The sequence below is a fragment of the Trichechus manatus genome, unplaced genomic scaffold (assembly GCF_000243295.1).
Source record: "Trichechus manatus latirostris isolate Lorelei unplaced genomic scaffold, TriManLat1.0 scaffold00069, whole genome shotgun sequence".
Taxonomy (NCBI): Eukaryota; Metazoa; Chordata; class Mammalia; order Sirenia; family Trichechidae; genus Trichechus; species Trichechus manatus.
Window position 1 is genome coordinate 2,837,852 of NW_004444005.1, and position 25,756 is coordinate 2,863,607.

The following is a 25,756-nucleotide window of genomic DNA, read 5'->3' on the forward strand; positions in this document are numbered from 1 at the left end:
CTGGCTAGCGTTCCTCCCTCCTCGATGGTCGGTCGTGGCTTCCCGTCAGAGTCTGAATTAAACAAAGAGGCGGAGTTGGGTGACGAGCATCCGCCGGGTTGCGTAGAGTAGTGGGCGGGGCAAAGCGTTCGTCTCGGACGGCAACGAGTGGTCAGAGTCTTTTTACCCCTCCTTCCCGTTCTCCTTTCCCTCCCGGGAGAGGCTGGGGCTCGACACCTGGGCTGTCCCGTGGCCGCTGCGGCTTCAGCTCCAGCCGGGTCGGGGCACGGAGAGTCTAGACCGCTTCCAGGGCGGTGCGTACTGCGCCTGCGTGGGTTTCCACCTTAAAAGGGGTGTGGGAGGGAAGGGGAGCGATGTCCCGGGGGGCCTGGGGTGGGGGTTCGAGATATTGGGGGGGGTCAGAAGAACGGATGGGAGTAAAGATGAAAAATGGAGGGAGGGGCCAGCACTGGGGAGAGTTGGGAGGTGAGAAGGGGCTCTGGAGAATGGGTTGTTGGGAGTAGGGTAGCCTTGAGAAGTGCGGGAGGCGGCTTGGGCTGGCTGGAGAACAGGGAGGCGAGGGGCCTGGGAATGTAGTGTTAAATAGGCAATGATTGACGGGCCGGAAGGGGAGGAGGGGAACATTCGGGGGGGCCAGCCTGGACAGGGGCGATGGAACCTGAACCCCCGCCCTCGAAGCGCCTTAGCTTGGCTTCTCTCCCATGCCTTGTCTTTGGCAGCCGCCCTCAGCCTGGTCCTCCTCCTTCATTCCTTCCCCACTCCTCCCCGCCTCCTACCCCTCCGTGAAGGAATCTCACATTCCTTACTTCCCTGCCTTGGTTTGCAGCCCAGCCCTGTTAACAGCCTTCACACACCAGAAAGCCTTCACCAGTCCGGCACGTGGGGGAAACACACACCAGAAAGCCTTCACCAGTCCGGCACGTGGGGGAAATTGGGTAGGAGCCCCCTGCCCAAAGGAGCAGAAAGCCAAGAGGGTGGGGGCGTTTTGCGTGAGGGATTGATAAGCTGCCTTCCCCATCCAAAACTTGCCTTTACATCTGATAGCAAATGTGGCTGCTAATGAGGCCACCGGAGCTATTGCCTTTGGGGAAGGGCTGTGATAGTCTTATTCCTTACCGTGGTTTGAGAGTCTGATAATATGCCAAGAGGCTAATAGTTTGTTTTCCAAATAGGAATGGAGGTGGACTAGTGGTAGAGAATGGAGTGATGGAATAATGTTACTACCCTGTGTGTCCAGCCGACCTTGTGCTGGTCCTGGTTCCCAGTGATTGAAAAGAAGGAACAAGCTTTTTTCAAGCATTTCCTCCCCATCCCTCACTACTCAAAGTATTTTGCGTTCTATTGCTGTAAACAAGACCTTAACTGGGGATAGTGGTATTGAGGATGCTTTCACATTTATTATCATTTGATTTTCAGGACAACATATAAGGTACATAAGGCAGGTATCATTTTTCCTACTTGACAATTGAAGAAATTTGAACCACTGAAGGGTTACATGGTTTATTTAAAGTTACACAGTTGGTCGGTGGCAGACCAGGACCAGAACCCAAGTCTCCTCACTCCTGGTCTTCCTCTCAGTTAAATTTTTGTTTTGTTCTGACCAAGGGGGCATCAAAGGGATAGTACAGAGTGAGACTGGTTTTCCCAGCATGGGCAACTATTTGTGAGTCACGAAGTTGTCACTAGGAGAACACTAAGCATAGCCGACAGTACTGATCCTGGAAGCATTTCCTGAGGAACAGGTGTATATGCCAGGAAGCCAGGAAATGGAGTTTGTCAAAATGAAAGACACAGTATACCCTTCTCTGTATTATGGGTGGGAGAGAAAGGAGTAGTGGGGAGAAACGTTGTATCAACCCCTCCAACCACAGGGAAGAGAAAGTGTATGTGGCATTGCACCCTCATCTCTGATTAGTTTAAAAATACCACTCTAGACAAGTTGTTGCTGATGACCATAGTAAACTAATGAGCATATTTACCAGACTCAGAAAATGAAGTGGTCTTTGTTTCATGTATAATAATTATTATCCTATCCTTCCTAACACGGCCCTTAAATTACTGATTAACAGGTTATGGTGAGGAAAGGAGTTCAAGTAGTTGCCATCCTCCTGGATATATTCAAACAGATTACTCAGCAACCTTCATCTGAAGCCTTGTCTTCCTCTGCTTGGTTCTGTCCTGGTAACAAGAGTCTGAGTAATCACACCATTATCTTTAGTTTTCCCAGTTGTCCACCCTGGACAATAATTTCCTGATTCACTGCCTCTTCTTTTTCTTTCTTTTTCTTTTTAAAGCCTGATCCCTTCAGGAACATTTCCTGACTTGGGAAGTAGAATTGCACCTATAACAAAATTTTGAGTATTTTCTTCTTATGAGAATAGTATCTTCCCATTGCAGGGTAGGACCAGAATTCTTTTTACATGAAATAACTGATGTGAAAGCACTTTGAAAATATTAAAGCATCATCCTGCGCATGTAAGGTACTATGATGGGTCTGTGCGTTGTGTAGCCACAGATTTGGAATCACTGGCATTACTTACAAGTCATGTGCACTGAATAAAATAGTTTTTTAAATCTCAAATAGCTCTTCCTCTCTACCCTTCTTCTTATCCCTTTCTCTCCCGCACCCAGCTTTGTCTGAATCTCCTGGGCCAGGAGTCTTGTTCCTTAGCCACTGATTTCCCTCCTTAGAGGGTAGTCCTGTATGCCTAGCACTGAAACCTGTAGTCCTTAATGCGGTTGTCTCATCCCTCTCTATCAACTGCCAGACCCAAGTCTATCCAGTCTCCCTGCCAAGTGGAGGTAGTTCCCCTGACTCACCTTTGTCTTCCTTGTTCCTATTAATAGAGTGCTCCTGATTGTGACATTACGTCCATCCCCTTGGCAATGGAGCTTGTCACCAGGAAGGAAGACTCATTCGGAAAATAGCCAAGAAGATGGGCTACTGGGAGCATCTCCTGAGTGGCACTGAGTGGAGGCATCAGGGGGTTGGAGCCTTGTGAACAGGGAACCTGCCCCCCAACATTTGGAAGGTAAAGAGCCTTGATTCAGGATTCCATTCCAGGCCTCAGCCCTCTTCTCTGCCAGTCAGGGTTTCTTCTGCCCTTGAAAGCCTGATTCTTAAAACTCCTTTGTGCAGAAAGCTTTCCGTGACTAACTCACACCAGCCTGTTCTTTGCGTATTTATGTCTTACATTAGCTATTAACTTTTACTTGTTGGCAAGTTACTTAGTAAGTTTTATGTCTTATGTGTTTTTTTTGTTTTTTTTTAACTCATCCTGTATACTTACTGGGCTCAAACCTACACCTTGTGTTAACTGTTTGACGACAAGGATTGTGTTTTCTGTTCTTTCACATGTCTCCATTGGTAAGGAGAATGTGTATGTAGGATGAAGATGAGGTGTCAGGTAGCCACACAAAAGTGCTTGGTGGTAATGACCAGGTGAGAGGTCCTCACCAGCTGTTGAGACCTGATGGGCCTCACTTTAAGCTTTAGATGAGTTCTTGAAGAATCGTGAGCCTTCTGGATTCTTTTGCAAATTGAACCAATTAAAATGTACTAAAGAAGCCTAACTTCACAATCCTCTGTGGTAAATCCAGTATGGATGACAGAATGCTGGAATTAAACAGGACCTTAGAGGCCCATGTAGTCCACTACCTCATCTCATAAATGAGGAAATTGAGTTCCTAAGAGAGGAAGTGATTTCAGTCTAAGGATTCTACTACCGAAATTAAAAAGGCCACTTCTGTTTACTTAAAAAGTCAAGTGACTTGCCTAAGGAGAGCAAGGTCATTAGTAGTAAATCCAGGGCACCTTTTGTAACCTAATCACCTCCTAATTTACCCGTTTTTGTTTTATATGCCGAGTCTTAGAATCCTAGAACTTGTAGAACACCTTAGAACTTATGTAGTGCAGGATGTTTCATTTCATGTAGGAACTGAGGCCCAGAGAGGTTAAGTAACTTTTCCAAGGTCACACATTTGGTCACTGATAGAGCTAGAACAAGGACTCAGGTTTCTGTAGTCTTGATTCAGTTTTCTTAAAGTAAGGCACTTAGGCTTTTCCTTAGACCTGTTCCTTCAGTAGAGCCCTGGTGGTGCAGTGGTTAAGAGCTTCGCTGCTAACCAAAAGGTCAGCAGTTCAAATCCACCAGCTGCTCCTTGGAAACCCTATGGGGCAGTTCTACTCTGTCCTGTAGGGTCGCTGAGTCGAAATCGACTCATCAGCAATGAGTTTTTTATTCCTTCATTGGGAGACCAAGAGATAGGATGAAATCTTTTAGGGACACCTGTGAAATCTTTTACCACTAGTATTTTCACTAGGTTGAGATTCCTAGGAGTCACCGTTTTCCTTAGACTGGGGCAGGTGATGTGCCCCTTTTCTCATGTGTCTGGTTGTTTGTAATAACTGGGACTAGAGACTCCTCAGCCCTCTGCCCCTTTGTAGTATTCAGGTCCTGGAGGAGAGAGAATTGGTTGGAGACTACATCATATGTACCTGGCTTTTGTTCTTATGCTTTTTCCAAGAATTGCTGAAAGCATGCCCAGTTACCCTAAAATAAAAATTATGGGTGGCTTCTATGCTCTTCCTCTGTGTGTGTGTGTGTGTGTGCGCGCGTGTGTGCGTGCGCGCGCGCGAGAGAGAATGTGTATGGTTTACACATCTGTGCATGGGTTTGAGAAGCTGTGAATAAGTGAGTATAAATGTTCATGTTCCTTTGGGAACAATCTTTTTCAATTTCTAGCTCTGTAGGGGTAGACCAGTAAAGACAACTGCAATAGTAAATTAAGCTAAAAGGGTACAGGAAGAGTTCTGATAAAGCTCTTGCATTTTTATAATAATACTGATTGGAACATAGGAGAAACTCCAGTGTAACATGGAGGAAGTGTAGTAACATAATTTACCTGGTTTGGTTCTGGCCAGCAGAGCAGGAGGCTGGAAAAGGAGTTTTCAGTTTGGGTTAAGGATGTTCAAATCAGGGAATAAGCTTGAAGGGATTCCTCAGTGCTACTTCAGCTCAGCTCCCCAGTTTGAGTGAAGCCTTCAAAGGCGTTTTCTTATCCCACATCTCAAGGAGGTGCTTCCAGTGGCTGTGGTCACTGCCGGCGACTCTTGAGGTCCCTGTGATTTTAGATTTATTAAGGCTTTTGCTCCAGGGCAATGAGCTACCAAGTTCTTGTGAGGCATCCCCTTTGGAATGATGACCTGCCCCTGTGACAACCCCACAGCAGTGCTGGGAATTCCAGAAATCAGAAGGTAGAGTCAAGCTTTAGACTGTCTGCCTAGGAGCAGGGCAAGGCAGCCTAACTGAAAGCTGGCTTCCAAGGTCGTATCCAGCCACATCAGAGGTGACAAATGGGGAATACCCCAGCCAGATTAGAAATCTAAGTTTCTCCTTGATTCCTGAGGCCACACCCCTGAAAAGGTACAGCTGTAGGAAGATAGATAAAGCAGGAGAATCTCACAGATAAAGGGAGGTTTAGATGAAAAAGAGCAATGCCCAGCATCTCTGCAGAGTTTTGTAAACCCTGGCTTTATGGTGGGAGCTTTGTACCTCCTACCTGGCTGGTAGCGTCCCATACCCTCTGCCCATTTCTATACCAAATAAGACAAAGTCTCTGCTGTTTCTTTGGGGGATGTGGGATCTCCTGAGATCCCATTGAAAATAAGCATTCACAATTTGCTGTTCCTTCTTAAGACAATATCATTAGCATTGATTTAAGATGAAAGTGCAGGGAAGCATGGTACAGACTCTAGGCCTGTTTTCTACACTGCCCCACAGCAACAAGGGAGAAAAGAGTAATGTTTTTAAAGTTTTGCTCCTTACCCAATGGATAATGGATTTTTTAAAAAAAACGAAAAATTCTAACTCACAAAAAAAGACCAGACTTACTAGCTTGACAGAGACTGGAGAAACCCTGAGAGTATGGCCCCCAAACACTGTTTTAGCTTAGTAATGAAGTCACTCTCAGGGTTCACTGTTCAGCCAAAGATTAGACAGCCCCACAGAACAAAATGAGACTAATGGGGCACAACAGTCCAGGGACAAGGACTAGAAAGCAGGAGGGGACAGGAAAGCTGGTAATAGGGAACCCAAGGTTGAGAAGGGACCGTATTGACATGTTGTGAGGTTGTTAACCGTTATCATAAAACAATATGTGTACTAACTGTTTAACGAGAAACTATTTGTTCTGTAAACCTTATGTAAAGTACAATAAAAAATAAAAATAGAAATGAATTGGATCCCTGTCCATTAAAAAATCTAGGCTCATGCAAAAAATAAATAAATAAATAAAAATAAATATTGCAGAAATATATAATCTAGATCAAAACTATAATCCCAGCATAGAGATTTTTAAATTACTTTTTCCTTTTTAAATTGTTTTTATAAAAGTGGGACCATACTATACATTTTGTTTTTGTGATTTGCACTTTTCAGTCTGGGAGGCAGTTTTTAGCACAGTGGTTAAAAGCTTGGGCTCTGGAGCCAGTCCGCCTGGGTTTGAATCTGACTCCACCACTTGTTAGCTATGATTTTGGACAAGCTTTGTAACCCCTGTGCCTCTGTTACTCACCTGTAAAATGTGGATAATGATGGTCCTGACCTCACAGAATTGTTGTAAGGACTAGATGCATTAATATGCAAAAAATGCCTAGAATAGTGCCTAGCATATAGTAATACTTAATAAATGTTGGCTTCATTATTATATAATTGTATAAGCAAAACATGGTCATTGTAGAACAAGGGGAAAAACCAAGAAAGCAAAACTGTAAGTGAAATTAAAAGCACTAAAAAGTCTGCACTTAGAGACAGCTTCTATAATATATATGCACTCCAATATAAATGTGCACATACATAGATGTACATATATATCTTTAACAAAAAAAGACCCTAGGATACACATATGTATTTGCTTTGTGATTTAAAACGTGTATGTGTGTGTGTATCTGTATATCTATCTTAAACTTCCTTTCCTGGTAGTAAAGATGACTCTAAGTCATTGTATTAATGCTACATAGTATTCTATTTTATGGATTAAGGAATTTATTCTACTGGGTATTTAAGATACTTCTCATTTTTTGCTCTTATGAACAATGCTTAGATAAACAACGTAGTACATTCTTTTTTGTACTCTTGTCCAATTATTAGGATAAGTTCCTGGAAGTAGGATTGCTAGGTAAAAGAGATACTTATAGGACATTTACTACTTTTTTGTTGTGATTCGGTTTGATCAGCTTTATCTCGAAAGAGTACATTCTTTTCAGATCTTGCTATAGTATGTGACACATTATACGTGTGTGTATATGTTATATGACATGTACATGGAATTAAATGAATATTTTGGACTTTTTTGTTTTAACTTTAATTCCTTTCTTTCATAATTTAGGATAATTATAGATGTATTTATTCATTTATTTATTTGAATAGGTGATACACATGCTCCCCCTTCACACCCACACACATACACATGTGAGAGCACACACGGGAAACAATTTCGAAGAGGTAACTCGGGAAATTAAAATTTCTGTCCTACTCCTGTTCCTTCTTTCCCCTTCTCAGCAGCAACTTTTGTTGGCAATTTCCTGTGTATCCTTCTGGAGATTTCCATGCACATGTAAGCATATACACAAATTGGTTTTGCACCCATGGTTGCATACTTTACATATACTATTCCATATTTGTTTTTTTCTCTTAACAGTATAGCTTGGGAATTTTTTCATACCTGGTGCATTTTAAAGGCAGCAGTGATGTTATTTTTTCTCTGTTAATTTTATAGCTATTGTAGAGAAACCAGATTGCAATTTTTTTATTTAATTGAGGTAGATATTGCTACGTCAGAAGTTCAACAGATGAATTATGGATATATGGTCATATTTTTGCTATCAAGTAGTATCTATCTCAGCTCCTCCCCTTGATCTTTTTTCTTGCCACTACCCTCTAGCCCTTTGTGTTTGTCTGGACTGTAAGAGTGGCAGTAGCTGGTCATCCCGAACAGCACTGATGAGTCTTTGTTGTTGGTTGTCCGTGAGTGGATTCCTAATCAGTCTTAGGTTGCATTAGTTGAAGTAGAGAGAAAAGGAGGTAATAGTCCCATTGTGTCCGTATCAGTCAGTCACATATGGAGCTCTGGGTACCCTATTTTATTTTATAATATTTTCTTGAATTTTTGGTGAAAGTGTACATAGCAAAACAGGTTCCCATTCAACAATTTCTGCACATATTGTTCAGTGACGTTGGTTGCATTCTTCACATTGTGTCAGTATTCTCATCATTTCCGTTGTACTTTTTCCATTTCCAGGAACCTGGTCCCCCGCCCCACCCCCCACCCCCACCTTCTCATCTTTGCTTTAGAGTAATTGTTGACCATTTGGTCTCGTATGGATGATTTTTTAAAGGAGCACAGTACTTGTGGTGATATTCTTTATTTTATGAGCTAACCTGTTATTTAGTTAAAAAATGACTTTAAGGGATAGTTTTGGTTCATCATTTAAAGAGTATCTCAGGGCAGCAAGTCCCGGAGATTCCTCTAATCTTAACTGGTCTAGTAAGTCTGGATTTTTTAAGAATTTGAGGTTCTGTTCCACATTTTCCTCCCTTTCTATCAGGATCCCTCTGTTAAAGCCCTGATTGAAATGATTGGTAGTGGTAGCCAGGTACCATCTAGTTCTTCTGGTCTCAGAGTAGAGAAGGCCATGGGTCATACAGACAGTCCTGTAGACTAGTTACTTCTCTGAGTCTTGGGTTTCCTTCTTTCTCTTTTGCGCCAGATGAGTAGAGACCAATAGCTGTATCTTAGATGACTGCTTGCAAGCTTTTAAGACCCCAGACACTACTCACCAAACTGGGATGCAGAACATAAATTTTATGAACTATATTATGCCAGTTGGCCGAGTTGTCCCATGAGACTGTGGCTGTAAGCCTTCAAACCAAGAAAACTAATCCCGTGAGGTGGTTCTGGTACCCTATTTTAGAGGAACATTGGCATTTCTAGAATGCTATGAGAGAAGTGAGTCTGGGCTAGTTGTTTCTCATCTGTGCTCTCACTGCTGTACACTGTCTCAGCCTTTCCCAGAAGGGGTCTAAGCACAGTGTGACTGACTGTCAGGTGCTGTTGAGAGGCCTCCCACCCTGGGAGGAGGTTAAACTGGATGGTCTCTTATGGTCCATTCTAACTCTAAACGCAAAAATACGTCTGTCTTACCCAGACCAATGGGAAAAAACTCTTGGGTATGATCAGATTCTGTCATCTTTTATTCCTATACTTCAAAAGTAAAGCATTCTTATATTTTTTTATTTTCAAATTCTAAATTTTTAAAATTTGTTAGTCCAAAGGAAGGACTATTTTTTCCATATATGTGGGGGACTGTTTAAAGTTGAATTGTCTTTAATAAAGCTAATGTATACTCATTAAAATTTTTCAAAATTAAAAATAGAAAAGTATTATCCTTAGTCCTATACCCAAATAAAACCACTGTTAACTTTCTGATTTTTTTTCTAGTCTCTTGTATGTGTGGATTATTTATATATATATATATGATATGTTTTAGTATGTATTCAATTTTATGTCCTACTTTTTCACTTATTATTTTATCATGTTATTGCATATTATTTGTAAACATCATTTAAAATAGATATATTATTCCATCATATGGGCTTAATGTTACCATAATCACTTAACTGTACTGTTACTGTTCATGTAAATGAATACCTGATTATCTTATTTTTAAAACTTTACTTGTATGATTTTTGAAAACCTGTGTACCTCTGTATGCACCAATCCTTTCTTCCTTCATGCTTTAGAGAATGTCCCTTTTCCTATTTAAGATTATTCCAGATCTCCCCACTGCTATCTCAGTGACCAGATGCTATCCTGTGTTTATCTTGCCCTCTTCACTAGTTCCTTCCTCTCAGTATACTTAAACATACTTAAGCCTTTCTCAAGTAGCCCTGGTGGCACAGTGGTTAAGCACTCAGCTGCTAATCGAAAGGCCAGCAGTTCGAACCTACCAGCTGCCCTGCAGGAGAAAGATGCAGTCTGCTTCTGTAAAGATTTATGGCCTTGGAAACTCTATGGGGCAGTTCTACTCTGTCCTGCAGGGTTGCTGTGAGTCGAAGTCAACTCGATGGCAGTGGGCATTGTTTTTTATTTTGGTAAGCCTTTCAGGTCATAAGGAAAAACACCCACACACAACCCACATCCTCAGCTCCCTCTAGCCAATTCCTCTTACCCTCCCTTTGAAATCAAGCTTCTAGACAGAGTTGTCCTTATTCCCTATCTCTCTATCTCACCTCTGTTCACTTTAAATCACTGAGGTCTGGCTTCTGCTTCCAGTGAGACACTAAAACTGCTCTCTACAATGCCATCCAAATGGTATCCACAGTCTCACATCCCAAGGATTCTTTGCTCTTCTTATCTGATGTAATCCATCTGCAGTTTTTAATACTTCTCTTCCCTCCTCTAAGAGTTCCACTTGCCAGACTTTTGTGAGCTTCTTCTCTACAGTAGTTTCTCCTACCTCTGGCCCATCTTACTGAGTCTTTTTTGCAAGCTCCTTTTCTTTCCTCTTGTTAAAGTATTCTCATGCACTGTTGGTGGTGGTGTAAGTTGAAAAGGCCTTTCCCGGGGGGCAGTATGTCAGAATGTAGCAGAATAAATAGTAGGCGCACCCCTCTATCCAGCAATTCCACCTATAGGTGTCTCTCCTAGGAGACAGGTTTTCTCATGTGCTCAAAAAAAATTGTTACAAGAGTGTTGCAACATGATTTATTTCAGGGGAAAAACTGACAACAAAGCAGACTTCTAGTCATAAGGAGAATGGTAAAATATAATTAAGGTTTAGACTGGTATATTGAAAACTCTTACCCTAGAATATAAACTACGTGAGAGCAGGGACCTCGTCTGTCTTGCTTATGTCCATATACATGAATCTCTGTATAGCAGAGAAGGGTAATTGAAAGAAAGAACGTACACTAGGCAGTGGGTAGGGAGAAGAAAGTGGGAAGAAGGACTAACAGTTACATTGTTTGAACCTTTTAAAATGAGAATATATTTCTATATTTTTTTTGAAAAAGAAAGAATTTAAAAAATAAAAGAATCAGTGTTTCCCAGGATTCTGTATTCTTCAGACCCGCCCTCACTTTCCGTTTTCATTCTGTATACTTTCGCCGTGTGGCTTCTCAGAACCCATGGTTTCAGCTACCATCTTCAGGATTTCTACTTAGAATCTCAAACTCTGCATGCCCAAAATTAGGATTATTATATTTCCTCCCAATCCTGGTCCTTTTCCTGAAACCCTTATGTTGACTAATTGTACCACCAGTTATTCCAGGGTGAAACATAGGAGTCATCCTTTTATTACTTTGTAAACCAATGTAGAGAGGCCCTGATGGAGCACTGGTTAACCGCTCAACTGCTAACCAGAAGGTCAATGGTTCGAACCCACCAGCTGCTCCATGGGAGAACTAGCGATCTGCTCCTGTAAAGATTTCAGCCTAGGAAACTCTATGGGGCAGTTCTACTCTTGTCTGTAGGGTTGCTAGGAGTCGGAATTGACTAGATGGTACACAACAACAAACCAATGTAGATTCTCTCTCTTAAAATACCTTGGTTCAAGCCTTAGTATATTTTTTTAATCTGAATTCTTAAAATAATCTCCTAAAACGGTCTCTCTTTAATCTTCCCTATCCCCTACTTTAGTAACTTTTCCAGATTAAAGGTGTCTAAAGAGTCTGTCCACTTAGTGCCACATGTAATCTTAGATGTTCTTTTGCTAAAGGATGTTATTGGCACAACTGGCAAAAGTTAAATAAGGTTTATAGATTAGATAGTAGTAGTAATCAGTGTTCATTTCCTGATTTTGATAATTTTACTATGGTTATGTAAGAGAATGTTCTTTTAAGGTGATACACAGTAATATATTTAGAAATAAAGGGCATCATGTCTACAACTTACTCTCAGGCAGTTCAGGAAAAAAAATTATATATAGAGAGAGAATTATAAAACAAATAGGGTAAAATGTTAACATTTGGGGAGTCTGGATGAAAGGTATGTGGGAATTCTTTGTACTAGTCTTGTAATTTTTCTGTAAGTCTGAGTAGTCTGAGCTTATTCTTATTGACTCTCCTTTGTAGACGACTTTTCGTTCATGCCTTGCGGCTCTTAAAATTCTCTCTTTATCTTTGGTTTTGGCAAGTTTGATTATAATATGTCTTGGTGACTTTCTTTTGGAATCTACCTTATGTGGGGTTCGATGAGCATCTTGGATAGATATCTTGTCATCTTTCATGATATCGGAAGTTTTCTGCCAACAAATCTTCAGCAATTCTCTCTGTATTTGTGTAGGCACAGGCATCTGGCTGCAGCCGAGGGACACACTCTGAGCAAGGCAGGGGGCTGACGGCCACCCCTGAGTGTCCAGGAGGAAGGCGTGTCCCTGTTCCCTAGAGCACGTAGGTGAGGGGGTTTTGCAGCCAGACTATGAGCACCTAATGCTGTTGGCTGTAAGGACTGAAGGGCACCTCTTATTCATGGGCCCCTATTGCAGGTAGCTAGGTGGCATGATTGGAGCCACCAGACCTCAGGCCCCTGATGTAGGTAGGTGAAGACCCTGCTTAATGGGCAGAGCAGTGTCAAATGTCAAGAACCTGCCACAGCTGAAACAGTTGAAGTTAGACTTCAAGTATTTATACCCTGTTGTACTGCAGTAATGAGGGCCTATGCTGTTGAGATGGGCCCACACAAGTCTATGCAGGGGGAAAGGCGCTCAAAGTCCATGGATCCCTTATGTCTGTGCCTAGGCAAAGGAGCTATGCCTACCCTGGGCTCCTGGCTTAGGGGAGCAGGCAGGGTTTTTTTTTCCTCTCTCTGTTAATTTGTTCACTCTCCAAGGCAGGGAGAATGGCTCCGCGCGTGTGACGGCTCCTACTTCCGGCCCAGGGACTCGGCAATTGCTGAAGCCGGTCCAGGACCCAGTGCAGAGCAGGGAGCAGGGAGGTAAATGGGAGAGAGGTTTTTCCTTAAGGGGGGTGTTTTTGATCTGCGCCGTAGGCCATACGCAATTACTTACCTTTCGCTGATCCAGGGCTGCTTCTCACTGGTTCTGGGTGGCCGAGTAGACTCTCTGGCGCTGGGTCTCTCCTGGCGCGGAAATGCGCCTCCTGAGCACCGCCACTTGCCTGCCTCACCGCTCAGCCCTGAGCTGAGCAGGCCTGAAGGGCTCAGGCTCTTGCCGGCTCAGGTCTGGCAACTCCTGCTGCTTCCGAACCGTCTCTCCCTCTCCCTGACACTCAGTCCGGTTCCTCAACTCTGCCTTTGATGTTCAGGGCTCCCAGATTGCCATATATAATCAATTCACTTGTTTTTTTGGGTCTTTGTTGTAAGAGGGTCTACCAACAGCATCTGACTACTCCACCATCTTGGCCCCGCCTCTAATTGTTCTATAAGTCTGAAATTGTCAAAAAGTTAAAAAAATATAAATTTGTGTCAACAAAAAAATTCCGTCAATTACGATTTGCCAGTAACATTAGTACAAAAAACATTACTAGAGATTCTGTATGGTCTGTGTCATGGATTGAATTATGTCCCCCCAAAAAATATATGTATCAATTTGGCTGGGACACGATTCCCCGTATTGTGTGATTTTCCTGCATGTTGTAAATCCTGCCTCTGTGATGTTAATGAGGGAGGATGGTGGTTGTGTTAGTGAGGCAGGACTCAATCTATAAGATTGGATTGTGTCTTGTGGCAATCTCTTGAGATATAAGAGAGAGAAACGAGCAGAGAGACAAGGGGACTTCATACCATAAGAAAGCAGTACCTGGAGTAGAGTGTGTCCTTTGGACCTGGGGTCCCTGGGCAGAGAAGGTCCTAGTCTGGGGAAGATTGATGAGAAGGCTGACAGAGAGAGAAAGCCTTCCCCTTCCCCTGGAGCTAACGCCCTAAATTTGGACTTTTAGCCTACTTGACTGTGAAGAAATAAATTTCTCTTTGTTAAAGCCAAAAAAAAAAAAAATCCCTCAGACGCTCCCTACAGTTTTCTGGTTAGTTCTAACCCTAACCCTAACCCTAACCCTAACCCTTCAGTGCTTGGCTCCTGCCCTCCACTCTCTCCTCCTCTTCTAGCACATCTTTACACAAACTCTTTGCTGGCTTCTTTCTTTGATTCATACTATTTTATCTGCTCTAGAACGCCTGTGCCCTGCTCCATGATGCTAACTCCTCATCTTTCTAAACCAGCAGTTCTCAACCATGGGCAGTTTTGCCCCTCAGAGGACATTCGCTAATGTCTGGAGACTTTTTTGGTTGTCACAGCTGGGGGGATGCTACTGGTATCTGGTGGGTAGAGGCCAGGGATGCTGCTAAGCATTCTGCAGTGTATAGGATAGCGCCCCCATAACAAAGAATTTTCTGGCCCAAAATGTCTGTAGTACCCTGTCTCTGACCACCCCACCCCCATCTGATTTAGAACCCTCTCTTTTGTGTTCTTTCCCATCACCTTGTGCATACCTCCCATCACTTATCTTACAGGGACTAGGTTATATTAGGCTTATTGACATATAGATGGTACTCAGTAAATGTTTATTGAATGAATATATGTAGATTGTTTTATAGTAAGGTTTTTGACTAAACATTTTAAAACTAGGTTTAGGATTAAAGAAACATTGCTCTTATTTCATCCTTGCCCCTCCAGACTTTCTGAGCTAGGATGCAGTTCTTTGTTCTGTATGAGCCAGGACTCTTGGTCATAAGGAACACAAAACCACAAATCCAACTTAAAGTAGCTTAAGCAAAAAGAGGATACTGGGGTGTCTCACAAAAGCCAAAAACAGAGAGGCAGCTGTGCCTGGGGAACAAACAAAGGACTCTAAAACCTAAGGACTCTCTCCAGCTCTCATCTGTGTCCCTCTCACTGTGTCTCTTTCAGTCTTTTCTTTCCCTCTGTAGACCTAATTTCTCTGTTTCTCAGTCCACATGACAGCCAAAGAAAGACCAACTCAACTTTCTTGGCGGCAGGCTCACTCTCAGGGATGGGATTCATCGGCCCAACTTGGGTCACATGTTCATTCTTGGTCCAATCAGCTAGGATAGCTTAGGGTAAGGTTTCACAGTGCTAATGATGTGTCTTCCATTGGGGCCATGTGCCTAGAGACAAAAAGGGAGTAAAATTCCTAGAAGTGGCTACCAGGTAGAAAATTCCATGGGTATCTACTACAGGTCTAATCTAGGTACATATAAAGATGAAGACACTGTGGGCTGCTCTTGCTCTCTTACTACCATCCTCACTTTTTAGTTCAGTGAATCACAAGCATTCAGGAGAATCACAAGGAGCCTTAATTCTGGGTTTATATTTCACTTCATTATGTCTTTAATGTCATTGCTTATATATTTATCCATCAGTGTTTATAGATAATTCAAGGGAATTACATCCTTTGCTTCCATTTTGTTCTGCTCTGTTGGCCTACAAACAGAAGGTCAAAGGTCTGAGGGAAGACAAATATGCAGTAGATGCCCCCCCTCCCTGCACCATTTTATAGGAAACAGCCAGGTCAATGTGGTTTACAGTGACAGTTTCAGAGGGATTATTAATAAGCCCAACGCCCTGAACTTTAGACCCTAGAGATGGAGAAACAAGTACATGGAGAAGTGGTGGTGATGGAGGTCGGTGTGATTCTATCAGTGTCACATGGGGTGTCATTGTACATAAATGGATAGAGAGAGATTAATGGTTCTAAAGGGAGCCCTGTGATTTCTTGTGTCCATTAGCCTTGGGTATTAATCAGGATTTGTTTTTTTTTTTCCTTTTTTTTATATTGTGGTAAATATATATGTAATGTAATATTTGCCATCTTAACATTCTTTAGTCAGGATTTTTATTAGTTGAAAGAGACAGAAATCCAGTTCAAGCCAGCATAAACACAATAGGAAATTCACTGACTCATGTAACCAAGACATTCAAAAGGTGATTGTGACTCCAGACATGGCTGAATCCAGGACCTCGAATGATTTCATCTGAACTTGATATCTCAGCTCTGTTTTCTTCTTTATTGGCTTCATTCTATCAGCAGGCGCTCCCCATTAATGGCTAAGATGGTCACCAACCACCCTGGGTGCACATTCTACCAGCTATGCAACCCCAGGGGAAAGAGCTCCCCTTGAGACCTCCAATAACAGTCCCAGCCATCACTCTCCTTGTCCTCGGTTGGGTCACATGTACACTACAGAACCAGGGTATGATTTCCAAAGGAAAATTACGGTGCCATTTACAGAAAATGGAGTGCTAGGTAGACCATATAGTAGATGTCCACTATTCCCCAGCTACTAGGAAGCAGCATTTAAACATACCATGTATTTTTGTTACGTATACGTAAGGAACTGTCCTTGATCCTATGCTGACTGCAGATACGAACGTAAGTTCCCTCCCTTAAAGAACTGTTCATCTGCATAAAATGATACTCGTGAAGAATGTGCTTCTTAGCTCAAGTAGATACATGAGACTAAATGGGTGGCTTCTGTCTGGAGGTGAGATGAGAAGGCAGAGAGGGTTAGGAGCTGGCTGAATGGACACAGGAAATCAGGGAGAAAGGAAGAGTGTGCTGCCACAGTATAGGGAGAGCAATTAGGGTCACATAACAATGCATATATAAAGTTTTGTATGAGACTGACTTGAATTCTAAACTTTCCCTTAAACTACAACAATTAAAAAAAAGAATTGTTCATCTAGTAATGTAAATCAGATGTATGTATAAATGATGGTAACAACCGTGTACTGAGTGCCTACTATTTGCCACCAGGCAGTCTGCTAAATGTTTTACATACATTATCTCCTTGAAGGACTACTCTGAGAGTCACTTCTATTATTATTCTCATTTTACCTATTTAAAAAAACCCTTAGGCTTAGAAGGTTACGTCTCCTGCCCAAGGTCACGCAGCTACTGAGTAGTAGAACTGGGGATGTCAACCCACTTTGACTATTAATCCAGCACTGTACTTTAGCTTGCATGTGACCTATTAAGGCCTTTCTGCACCCCAGACCCCCACCCTTTTAAATTTCTGTCTCCTAACTGGACAGCTTGGTTCTAAATTCCTGAGAACTGTCTGATTGACTCAGTTCATCTTTTCTAGGACATCACAGGTTGATGACTGGTCTGTGGATTGGTTGCCCTTGTAACAGGTCCCATCCTTGATCCAGTTAGCCCACTGGTTGGATGCACACAGGGTTTCCGTCATTGTTCACACACCTTTGGGTTTGACCCTTGGGAGCCCAAAGAAGGGGCATGGCAGCATCACTGTTCCTTGAGTCCTTGCTCACCTGAATATCTCTTCTTTATCCCAGTCGGTACTACCTAAGTGCAGACTCTCATCATCTCTTTCTTGCCTGAACGTTCTTCCTGTCTCTAGTCTCTCCCCTGAGAGTGATTTAAAAAGGGAACTTTTATCACATCACTCTTTTTTAAGTCTTTCGGTGGCTTCCCATAGCCTTCAAGATAAAGTCCAACTCCTTACATAAGACTTTTCATGGCCTGGCCCTTGCTTGCCTATCCAGCCTTATATCTTGATACTCCATCCCTTGCATCCTTCAGGTTGGCCTTTTTCTGAGCCCAAGCCCATCATGTGAGCCTTGAACTTCTGCCCCTTGAACGTGCTCTTTCATGTGCCTAAAACCCTAATGTGCTCCCCACCCCAAACACCTAGCTAACTCTTGCTTCTCCTGCAGGACTCATCTCTGGTAACGCCTAGACCTGGAAAACTTCTCAAAACCACCCTCTCCTTTCAGCCTGGGTTAGGTATCCACATCCCTTGTCATAATGCCCTGTGCTTACCCTGTCAAAGCATTTATCACTTCATTATCACTTCATATTTTAAATGTGTGCTTATTTAATGTTTTCTCCCATTAGAGTCAAGTTTCCTGAGTCAGCTTTTTTTCCCCCCAAATGACTGGCACATAGTAGGCTCTCAGTAAATATTTGTTGAACAAGTATATGCATCTTAGCAATGAGTTCATGCTGGCCACATATTTGTAGGCTTCTCCTGAACTGGCCTCTCTTTCCTCTCTTCCAGGACTTGGGTTTCAGTGATGAGACATGGGGTATGATGTAACCCGCTTCCAGGGGGATGTTGACGAAGACCTTATCTGCCCTATTTGCAGTGGAGTCTTGGAGGAGCCAGTACAGGTGAGTTCGTCTGAGGGCAGGTTTGGTGGAGCAATAGATGGCAGTGGAGCTAGTAGAAATTGGAGAAACTGGCCCAGAGAATGGGATGCATGGGGAAGCCACTGTGTTCTGGCTCCCCATCTCATCCATATCCCCTTTGCCCCAGTAGAGGTTTGGTGCAAAGGAGCAGTGGTTGCAAGGAGAATAGGGCCTTCCAGAGTCTGTCTAGAGGTGGATGCCATGGAGATCCAGTGATTCGGCTTTTATTCTGAGGTTATGCTGAGATTTTTCTGCTGTAAAATGATCAGCCATGTGTTTCTGTCTTTTGACAGTAGCCTGGTAGCTTCCGGTCCACTCCAGGTACTCTGACTAGGTTCTGTCTTCCTGCCCTTGATTGAACTTCTGGACTCCTCTGATAAGTTTCCCACGCATTTTGATGATGTGTCGTGCTCTAGGTAATCAGCCAGTCTCCCTGTAGGCCTCATCTGCCTGCCTACTGTCTAACAAATGAGAAGTGGGGGACTGTGTGTACTGACCTATTTTCTTCCTGGGGTCTGTTGAAAAGACCAGCTTTTGATGCAGCCATGCACTTTGCATTTTGACAGGAAACTGCCACCTTTAATAGGTCATTGCCAGACTTACCAGGCCACAGTCAGTTGTATCTTCCTGAGGCAATTATGAAGAGAAATTCATGATTACCTGGCAAGTATAATGAGTGGGATGAATTCTTAACAGTTGTAATCATGGGACATCATCCTGCATGGTCCTCATTGCCTCACTCTGTAAATACCAATTAATCCTCTGCCATTCCTGCTGGCTAGAAATAATCCCATTTTCCAAACCAGGACACCAGTCAGTGAGGCCTTATAGCTCTTCCCCCATTCACTGCTTACATAACTCCCAAGGGTTCCCCTTGATCTTCTCCCAGTTTCCAGTCACCCAAAGGAGCACAAATGCGTGAGCTGAGTAAAAATCAAGACTGCATTCCAGTGGGAACCAGCCCTGGACGTACTTCCTGTCTAGGCCTTAGCAGCTTGCTACCACAAGAAGCAGACGTGCAGGTTGTGGAGGAAGCTGTTCTGGCAGTGTCAGGAGTTCACAGGGTATATCAGGTTCCCTCTCCACCCTTGCAGGGCCTTGTTTGTTTTCTGGCACTATTATTTGAGGTGAGTCACATGTGGAGAGGTCAGTGGCAGTTGGCGACTCTCTTAAGTCAGAAGCCCCCACCCCCACAGCCTCCAGAGTTTACCTCGTGAGGAGCAGGGCAAGCAAACTGTGTAATACCAGGTTGTCAGACGTATTTCCAAGGGTAGAAGGCCCCTGCTAGGGATGCTGATTTACCCACCGCGTATTTATTTTTTTAATGGGTAATGCATTCACGTGGTCAGAAATCACAACAGTATAAAAAGGTATACAATGAGAACTCTTACTTCTATCCTTTCCCTGTCCATCTAATCCTCCCATAAGTTATATTTTTATTAGTCTATTGGGTATCTTTCCAGTGTGTATTAAGGCAGATAGAAGCAAATATGAATGGGTATATATATATATCCATTTGCCCATCTTTCTTACACAAAAGGTAGCACATTCTGTACACTTCTGCATGGGGTCGCAGGGTTAGATAGGTGGTCATGAAAAGGTGACAGTTGAGCTGAGAGCTGAGTGATAAGGAACCATTCGTGTTAAGATCTAGAGAAAGAGCGTTTCAGGAAAAGGGGAACAGCAAAAGCAAAGGTCCTAAGGCAGGGACGGGCTATTTATAGTCAACGAACAGAAAGAAAGCCAGGATGGCCCACACCCCATGCTGGGATCATGGTATGAGGTGAGGAGAGGTCAGGGGCACAAGGGCCAGACCAGGCAGAATTTGATAGGTCCTGAGTAGGAGTCTGTATTATTATTATTATTATTATTATTATTATTATTATTGGGAAACTATTGTAAAACTTTTAAGCAGAGGAGTGATATAATCCGGTTTGCATTTTTAAATGATCACTCTGGCTGCCGGATGTAGAATGGATTGTAAGGGGCAAAGTAGAAGTAGGAAGACCAGTTAGGAGACATTTTTAATAACCCAGGTGAGAGATGATGACAGCTTGAACTGGGTTAGTGGCAGTAGAGATGGAGAAAAGTGGACAGATGGAGGATTTTTTTGGAGATAGGGCCTATAGGACTTTGCAAAGAATCAAATATGTCTTTGAATGAAAAATAAAAGTCTGCTGACATTTGGATTAGTGATACTGACAATGACCTCTTTCCTCAGCTTTCCTAGGTTTTAGTCTTTGGTGTCTGTGCGCATCCTGAGGGCAGAAACTGGCTTATCTTTTTTTTTTATCTCAAGCACGTAACAGAGTGCTCCGGATGTAGTAGGCATGCCAGGCATCAGCATCCCAAGTGCCTACAGTGTCTCGTGCAAACGTTAGATGGTGTCTCCACAGAGGCCAGGGAAGCCTCTCACTTGGAAAGATTAACTTTAGAAGCTACCTGAGTTACCAAGGAAGTGGGTGAAATACGATCTTTTTGAAACTGAAAGGAATGTGATTCTAGGAAAAACCCCTGTCCTGTTTTGCAGGCTAGATCTGGCCTTTGGGACTCAGGCAGCACCTCAGGTCAGCCCTCATAAAATCAGAACTTGGGCCCTCACAGAAAGGATTCTTAACCTCTCCATAGGAGTCCTGGGCTTCCAAAAGAGTATTTTTTGCTTTCTTACATAGAACTTTTGCCAGCAAATCTCTGTACCCCTCCTCTCTACGTTTGTACTCTGAATCATCCTTCAAGACCCATATTAAATTCTGTTCTCACCACAAATATCTGCCCTGATTGACCTAACCTGAAAAGATCTCGCCCTCCTCTGGATTTCTGTGTTATTGTGTATGCAATCCAGTTGGCAATTAATAAATGACTTCGTTACGTCATCTCTCCTATTGTCCTGAAATGTTATTTATAGCTCTTATTATGTAACTTTTTACTTGTTTGTCTTGTCTCACAGCCCATGTGTAATTTTGAGCACAGGAAACATATCTTAAGTCTGGCCCCCACAATGCCTTGCCCATAGTAGATCTACTTTGCAATGACCCCAGGGACCTCTGGTTCTGGAAGCTGCTCAAAGGTTTGATTGGCTTTGTGAAGATGTCATATGAAGGTTTTTAGCTCCTGCTAATCCCCTCGTGCCCCTTTTTCCCTGCTCTCCCTTCTAGGCACCTCATTGCGAGCATGCTTTCTGCAATGCCTGCATCACCCAGTGGTTCTCTCAGCAGCAGACGTGTCCGGTGGACCGTAGCGTCGTGACGGTCGCCCACCTGCGCCCAGTACCTCGGATCATGCGGAACATGTTGTCAAAGCTGCAGATTGCCTGTGACAACGCTGTGTTTGGCTGCAGTGCTGTTGTCCGGCTTGACAACCTCATGTCTCACCTCAGTGACTGTGAGCACAACCCGAAGAGGCCTGTGACCTGTGAACAGGGCTGTGGGTGAGATTCCTCCCCTTCTGCCCCACACAGATGAGGGCTTCCCCATGTGCACCTCTGTCTCTGGACCCCTGCTCACTAGCTGAGGAGTTCTATGCATGTGTACAAGGGGAGTCCCGGGCCTCCCTGGCTCCCTACCCTGAGATCTCACCTTCTTGCTTCTTTTCCAACTATGATCTTTTTGTTCTTGCTTTCATAAAAGAAGGGGCACTGCAGTTAAGCAATCTGCAATAATGCTAAAGATTGATTTCCTTTATCCTTCCCTTTCAGTCCAGTACAACTTTCTCTTTGTCAGATTGACTACTCTAATTTCCAGCCTTCTCATATTTCCTCTTGCCCTATTTTTTTCCTTCTGTGGGGTGTGAAATATTTGATTAAATGCCGATAGCTGGGACTGTGAATCTAGGGCTTCTCAGGAGGAACGAGTACACAAGCAGAGTCTGTAGGAGGAAAGGAGAGCCATGCGGTAGGTCAAACACTGTGGCTTGGGGAGAAAGCAGCCCAGAGAAAGGCAACAGCAAAGAGGCGAGGAGGGAGCTTGGAGAAAAAGTAAAGGGAATAAGCAAGGGGGAAGCTTGTAATGAAGGTTAGAAATTCTGGGGAAGAGAAAGTCCACTCAGCAATTTTCTGCCACATGATAGGCCATTTGCCCACATGTCCCATTGAATGCCCCTGTCCTGCTCTTTCCCCACCCTGGGGGCTGCAGCCTGGAGATGCCCAAAGATGAGCTGCCAAACCACAACTGCGTTAAGCACCTGCGCTCAGTGGTGCAGCAGCAACAGACACGCATCGCAGAGCTGGAGAAGACGTCAGCTGAGCATAAACACCAGCTGGCGGAGCAGGTAGGGTCCAGAGAACATGGGGGGAACATGTCCCTTATAGCAGATAACCGTGTGCCTGTGGTGATGAACAGTTGTGAGCACACAGACCTGTGCCTGTGCTTGTGAGCCTGTGTGGGTGGACACTCTCCCTGTGGCTTAGTAGGGAATAAGATTGGAATTCTCCTCTCTTGCCTTCATCCCATTCATTCCCCTCACAGTTACCAGATACTTTCTCTGTGAAGGCACTGTGTTAAGCACTGGGGATACAGCTGTGAATGACACAGTCATATCCCCACCCTCATAAAGTTTACAGTCTGCTCATTCCCTACATCCCTCAATTGCCTCCATTCTCAGATAAGCTTTTGTCTCTGATCCACTGTCTGCCTTAACCATCTTCCTTGGTTCTCCTCCCCTCCGACAGAAGCGAGACATCCAGCTGCTCAAGGCATACATGCGAGCAATCCGCAGTGTCAACCCCAACCTTCAGAACCTGGAGGAAACAATTGAATACAACGAGATTCTAGAGTGAGTGTCACTCAGGACATGGAGTTATTCACTCCACATCCTGGCACAGAGGCCTGAAAGGAGGAAGAGCAGGGGAGTGGCAGAAGGAGGGCAATAAGAGAGCTGGGCTGGGCCACCACTTCTCTGATGTTGGGATGAAGGACAGGGGCAGAGGAGAAGAGGAGAACTCTCAGCCCCAGTACAGGATCTCTTACTCATTTGGGTGGATGGAAGGGAAAGCCAACGCAACGATGCAATTTATCCAGAATTCGGTGAGTACCCACCACGTCCAAAGCCCTGTATTAAAGGCTGTGGAGTGCTAGGAGGGCAAAAAAGAAATAGAAGGTATTGTCCCTGTCTTCAGGTAGCTTACAATCCAAAGAAGAAGAGACAGAGTGCAAATCCAGGAAAGTGATCTAAAATGCAGCAAAAACAAGCGAAGTAAACAAGTGAAGTCTAAGATCCCTTTCAGTTCTGGAGTCCTATACTGTTCATAGACTAAACTGTAAGTGTGAAACTACATATATAGGGTAAATAGCGCTGAGTGGGGCACAGTATAGAAGAATAATTGCTTCATTTAATAAACATTTGTTGATCACTTACGATGTGTCAGGCACTATATGTGCTACTTATTGGGATTTCAAAGAAAAATAACAGGGGCCCTACACTCTAGGAATTTAATCTGGTGAGTAAGGTTTGGTGACTCCGATGGGACCAACTAGGGAAAGATCTGGAGTTTCTGAGCCCATGACAGAAGGAAAGAAGGAAGAATAGGGTTAAGCTGAGTACAGAGTGGGTGGTCATTCCTGTTAGAGGAAGAAGCCAATGCAGAGAAAGAGGATGCACTGGAATGACCACCTCCAACCCCTCCACACAGGTGGGTGAACTCCCTGCAGCCGGCAAGAGTGACCCGCTGGGGAGGGATGATCTCAACCCCGGATGCTGTGCTCCAGGCTGTAATCAAGCGCTCCTTGGTGGAGAGTGGCTGTCCTGCCTCTATTGTCAACGAGCTGATCGAAAATGCCCACGAGCGGAGCTGGCCCCAGGGTCTGGCCACACTAGAGACAAGACAGATGAACCGGCGCTACTATGAGAACTACGTGGCCAAGCGCATCCCTGGCAAGCAGGCTGTCGTTGTGATGGCCTGTGAGAACCAGCATATGGGGGATGACATGGTGCAGGAGCCGGGGCTGGTCATGATATTTGCGCATGGCGTGGAGGAGATATAGGAGCTCCCGACGGGCTATCAGGACAAGATGGAAACCAGAAAATCCTATCACTCCACCAGCTGGGCCCTGTGTCCCCTCCCACCCTAAACACCACAGCCTATGAGCCACACATCTCCGTGCTCATCTGGCACTGAAGGGCCTTGGGCTGCTTAGCTCAGCCTTTCAGGTGGGAAACTCAGTTTCACTCCTTTTGCCATATTTCTTCCCCTAAAATGTCTGTGAATGCTCAGTCTGGTTGGGAGGGTCCCCACCTCTGTTTTCCTGTCTAGGGTCTAGTTCCAGATATTTTTGGAAAGCACAAAGAGGTCTATTTCCCCCAGAGGATCAGGGTGGAGTGAGGAATCTGTAATCGGTCCCCTCCTCCAAAACAGGAAATTTGGAGCAGGCAGGCCTGTTGACTCTAAGCACCGTTGAGGGGGCATCTTCGAGGAGTGGACATCCTGAATAAATGGTAACGGTGGAACCAAAACCCTAACAACAGTGAGGCCAGGTAGTAGTAATTGGCCATCATGGATCTCCCTGTGCCAATCAGTATCCCTGTTCAGCCCACCTTAAAGGTGCAGGCTCCTGCTGGTGTGCAGGTGGGGATGCCGAATGGTTCCAGATGAGCTCTTTACCCCTACATTTTTTCATAATTTGGGAATGACAGGGTTGGGGTAGGGGTGAGTCTCTGGCTTTTGCTGAAGTAAGGTGGTACTGCCTCTGGTGGCATGGTCAGTAATAGCCCCACAGACCCCTCGCCAGCTCTGTGACTGTAGTTATTTTGATAATTTCCTTTGGCCGTTGTTTGTTTTATATTTCACTCACGCCACCCCCCCAACACACGCCTTTTTTAAGAATGACCTGGTTATGGCTACCCTACTTACCAGCCCAGCCACATTGTTGGCAATTTAATTTATTTACTTTTTTTTTTTTTTTTAAAGAAAGGAAAAAGGAAAAAAAAACAATCAACAAAACTTAAAACTTTTGCTGTTCCTATTGTGGGGATTCTGGATAGGGTGGGATGGGGACAGGGTCTGTTTTATACTTTTCCTTTTCAGCACAGCCTTTGGCTTTAACATAGGAAGAGTCAGGGGAGTCTCTGGCTGAACAATTGACGTCGGCCCCCAACCACAGTAACCCCGTCTGAGATGAGGAGCTTCCCATGTGGTGGCAACGGACGTGCCAGCCCAGCATCGATGCCTGTGCCCCTGGAGAACTTTGCTCCCAGTCCTCCCAGAGTCTCATGCTAAGACTCTGGGGTTAAAGTATTAACTTGAAAGGCAGTCCCTCCCTCTTCCTTGCAGATACATAGCTCGGTTCTAAGCTTCCCCAGGCAAGATGGGATAGAAATTCTGTCTCTGGTCACCTCTGAGATGAGGCTGTGCTCTGCCTCACCCATCCCCCCTGAGGACTTCAGCTTCATTTCCAGCTACCTGGGGGCATTCCTTGATCCTTACGGTGACTGGCAGAGTTAGGGAAGGGGAAGGATAGTAGGTGTGATTATTTTAATATGCAGGTGGGTGTAGGGCTGGGGAGACAGGTTCCTCCCCACCATACTGTAACAGATTCTTCTCTCTCTGGAGTTTTATTGCAGGCCGGCTTGCT

At 44.1% G+C, this 25,756-nt stretch overlaps 1 protein-coding gene across 3 annotated transcripts; it reads left to right on the plus strand.

Annotated features, from left to right (window-relative positions):
- The first annotated feature begins 121 nt into the window (after nucleotides 1–121).
- Nucleotides 122–25,116, plus strand: RNF41 (ring finger protein 41). Of its 3 annotated transcripts, XM_023734566.1 has the most exons (8): nucleotides 164–293; nucleotides 827–935; nucleotides 2,848–3,032; nucleotides 18,061–18,173; nucleotides 21,347–21,618; nucleotides 22,322–22,457; nucleotides 22,858–22,961; nucleotides 23,818–25,116. In XM_023734566.1, exons 4-8 carry the CDS (start codon nucleotides 18,084–18,086, stop codon nucleotides 24,167–24,169), a joined length of 954 nt encoding a protein of 317 aa, XP_023590334.1. In that variant the 5' UTR covers nucleotides 164–293; nucleotides 827–935; nucleotides 2,848–3,032; nucleotides 18,061–18,083; the 3' UTR covers nucleotides 24,170–25,116. The 3 variants fall into 3 exon arrangements, with proteins under 3 accessions (XP_004379988.1, XP_023590334.1, XP_023590333.1); XM_004379931.2 differs by lacking the exon at nucleotides 827–935 and having other exon boundaries at nucleotides 122–293; XM_023734565.1 differs by lacking the exon at nucleotides 164–293 and having other exon boundaries at nucleotides 681–935.
- Nucleotides 25,117–25,756: the final 640 nt, after the last annotated feature.

Coding starts and splice junctions, on each gene's coding strand:
- RNF41 (XM_004379931.2), top strand. CDS start 18,084: ATGGGGTATGATGTAACCCGCTTCCAGGGGGATGTTGACGAAGACCTT. Junction 18,174..21,346: donor TCTTGGAGGAGCCAGTACAG/GTGAGTTCGTCT, acceptor TCTCCCTTCTAG/GCACCTCATTGCGAGCATGC. Junction 21,619..22,321: donor ACCTGTGAACAGGGCTGTGG/GTGAGATTCCTC, acceptor TGGGGGCTGCAG/CCTGGAGATGCCCAAAGATG.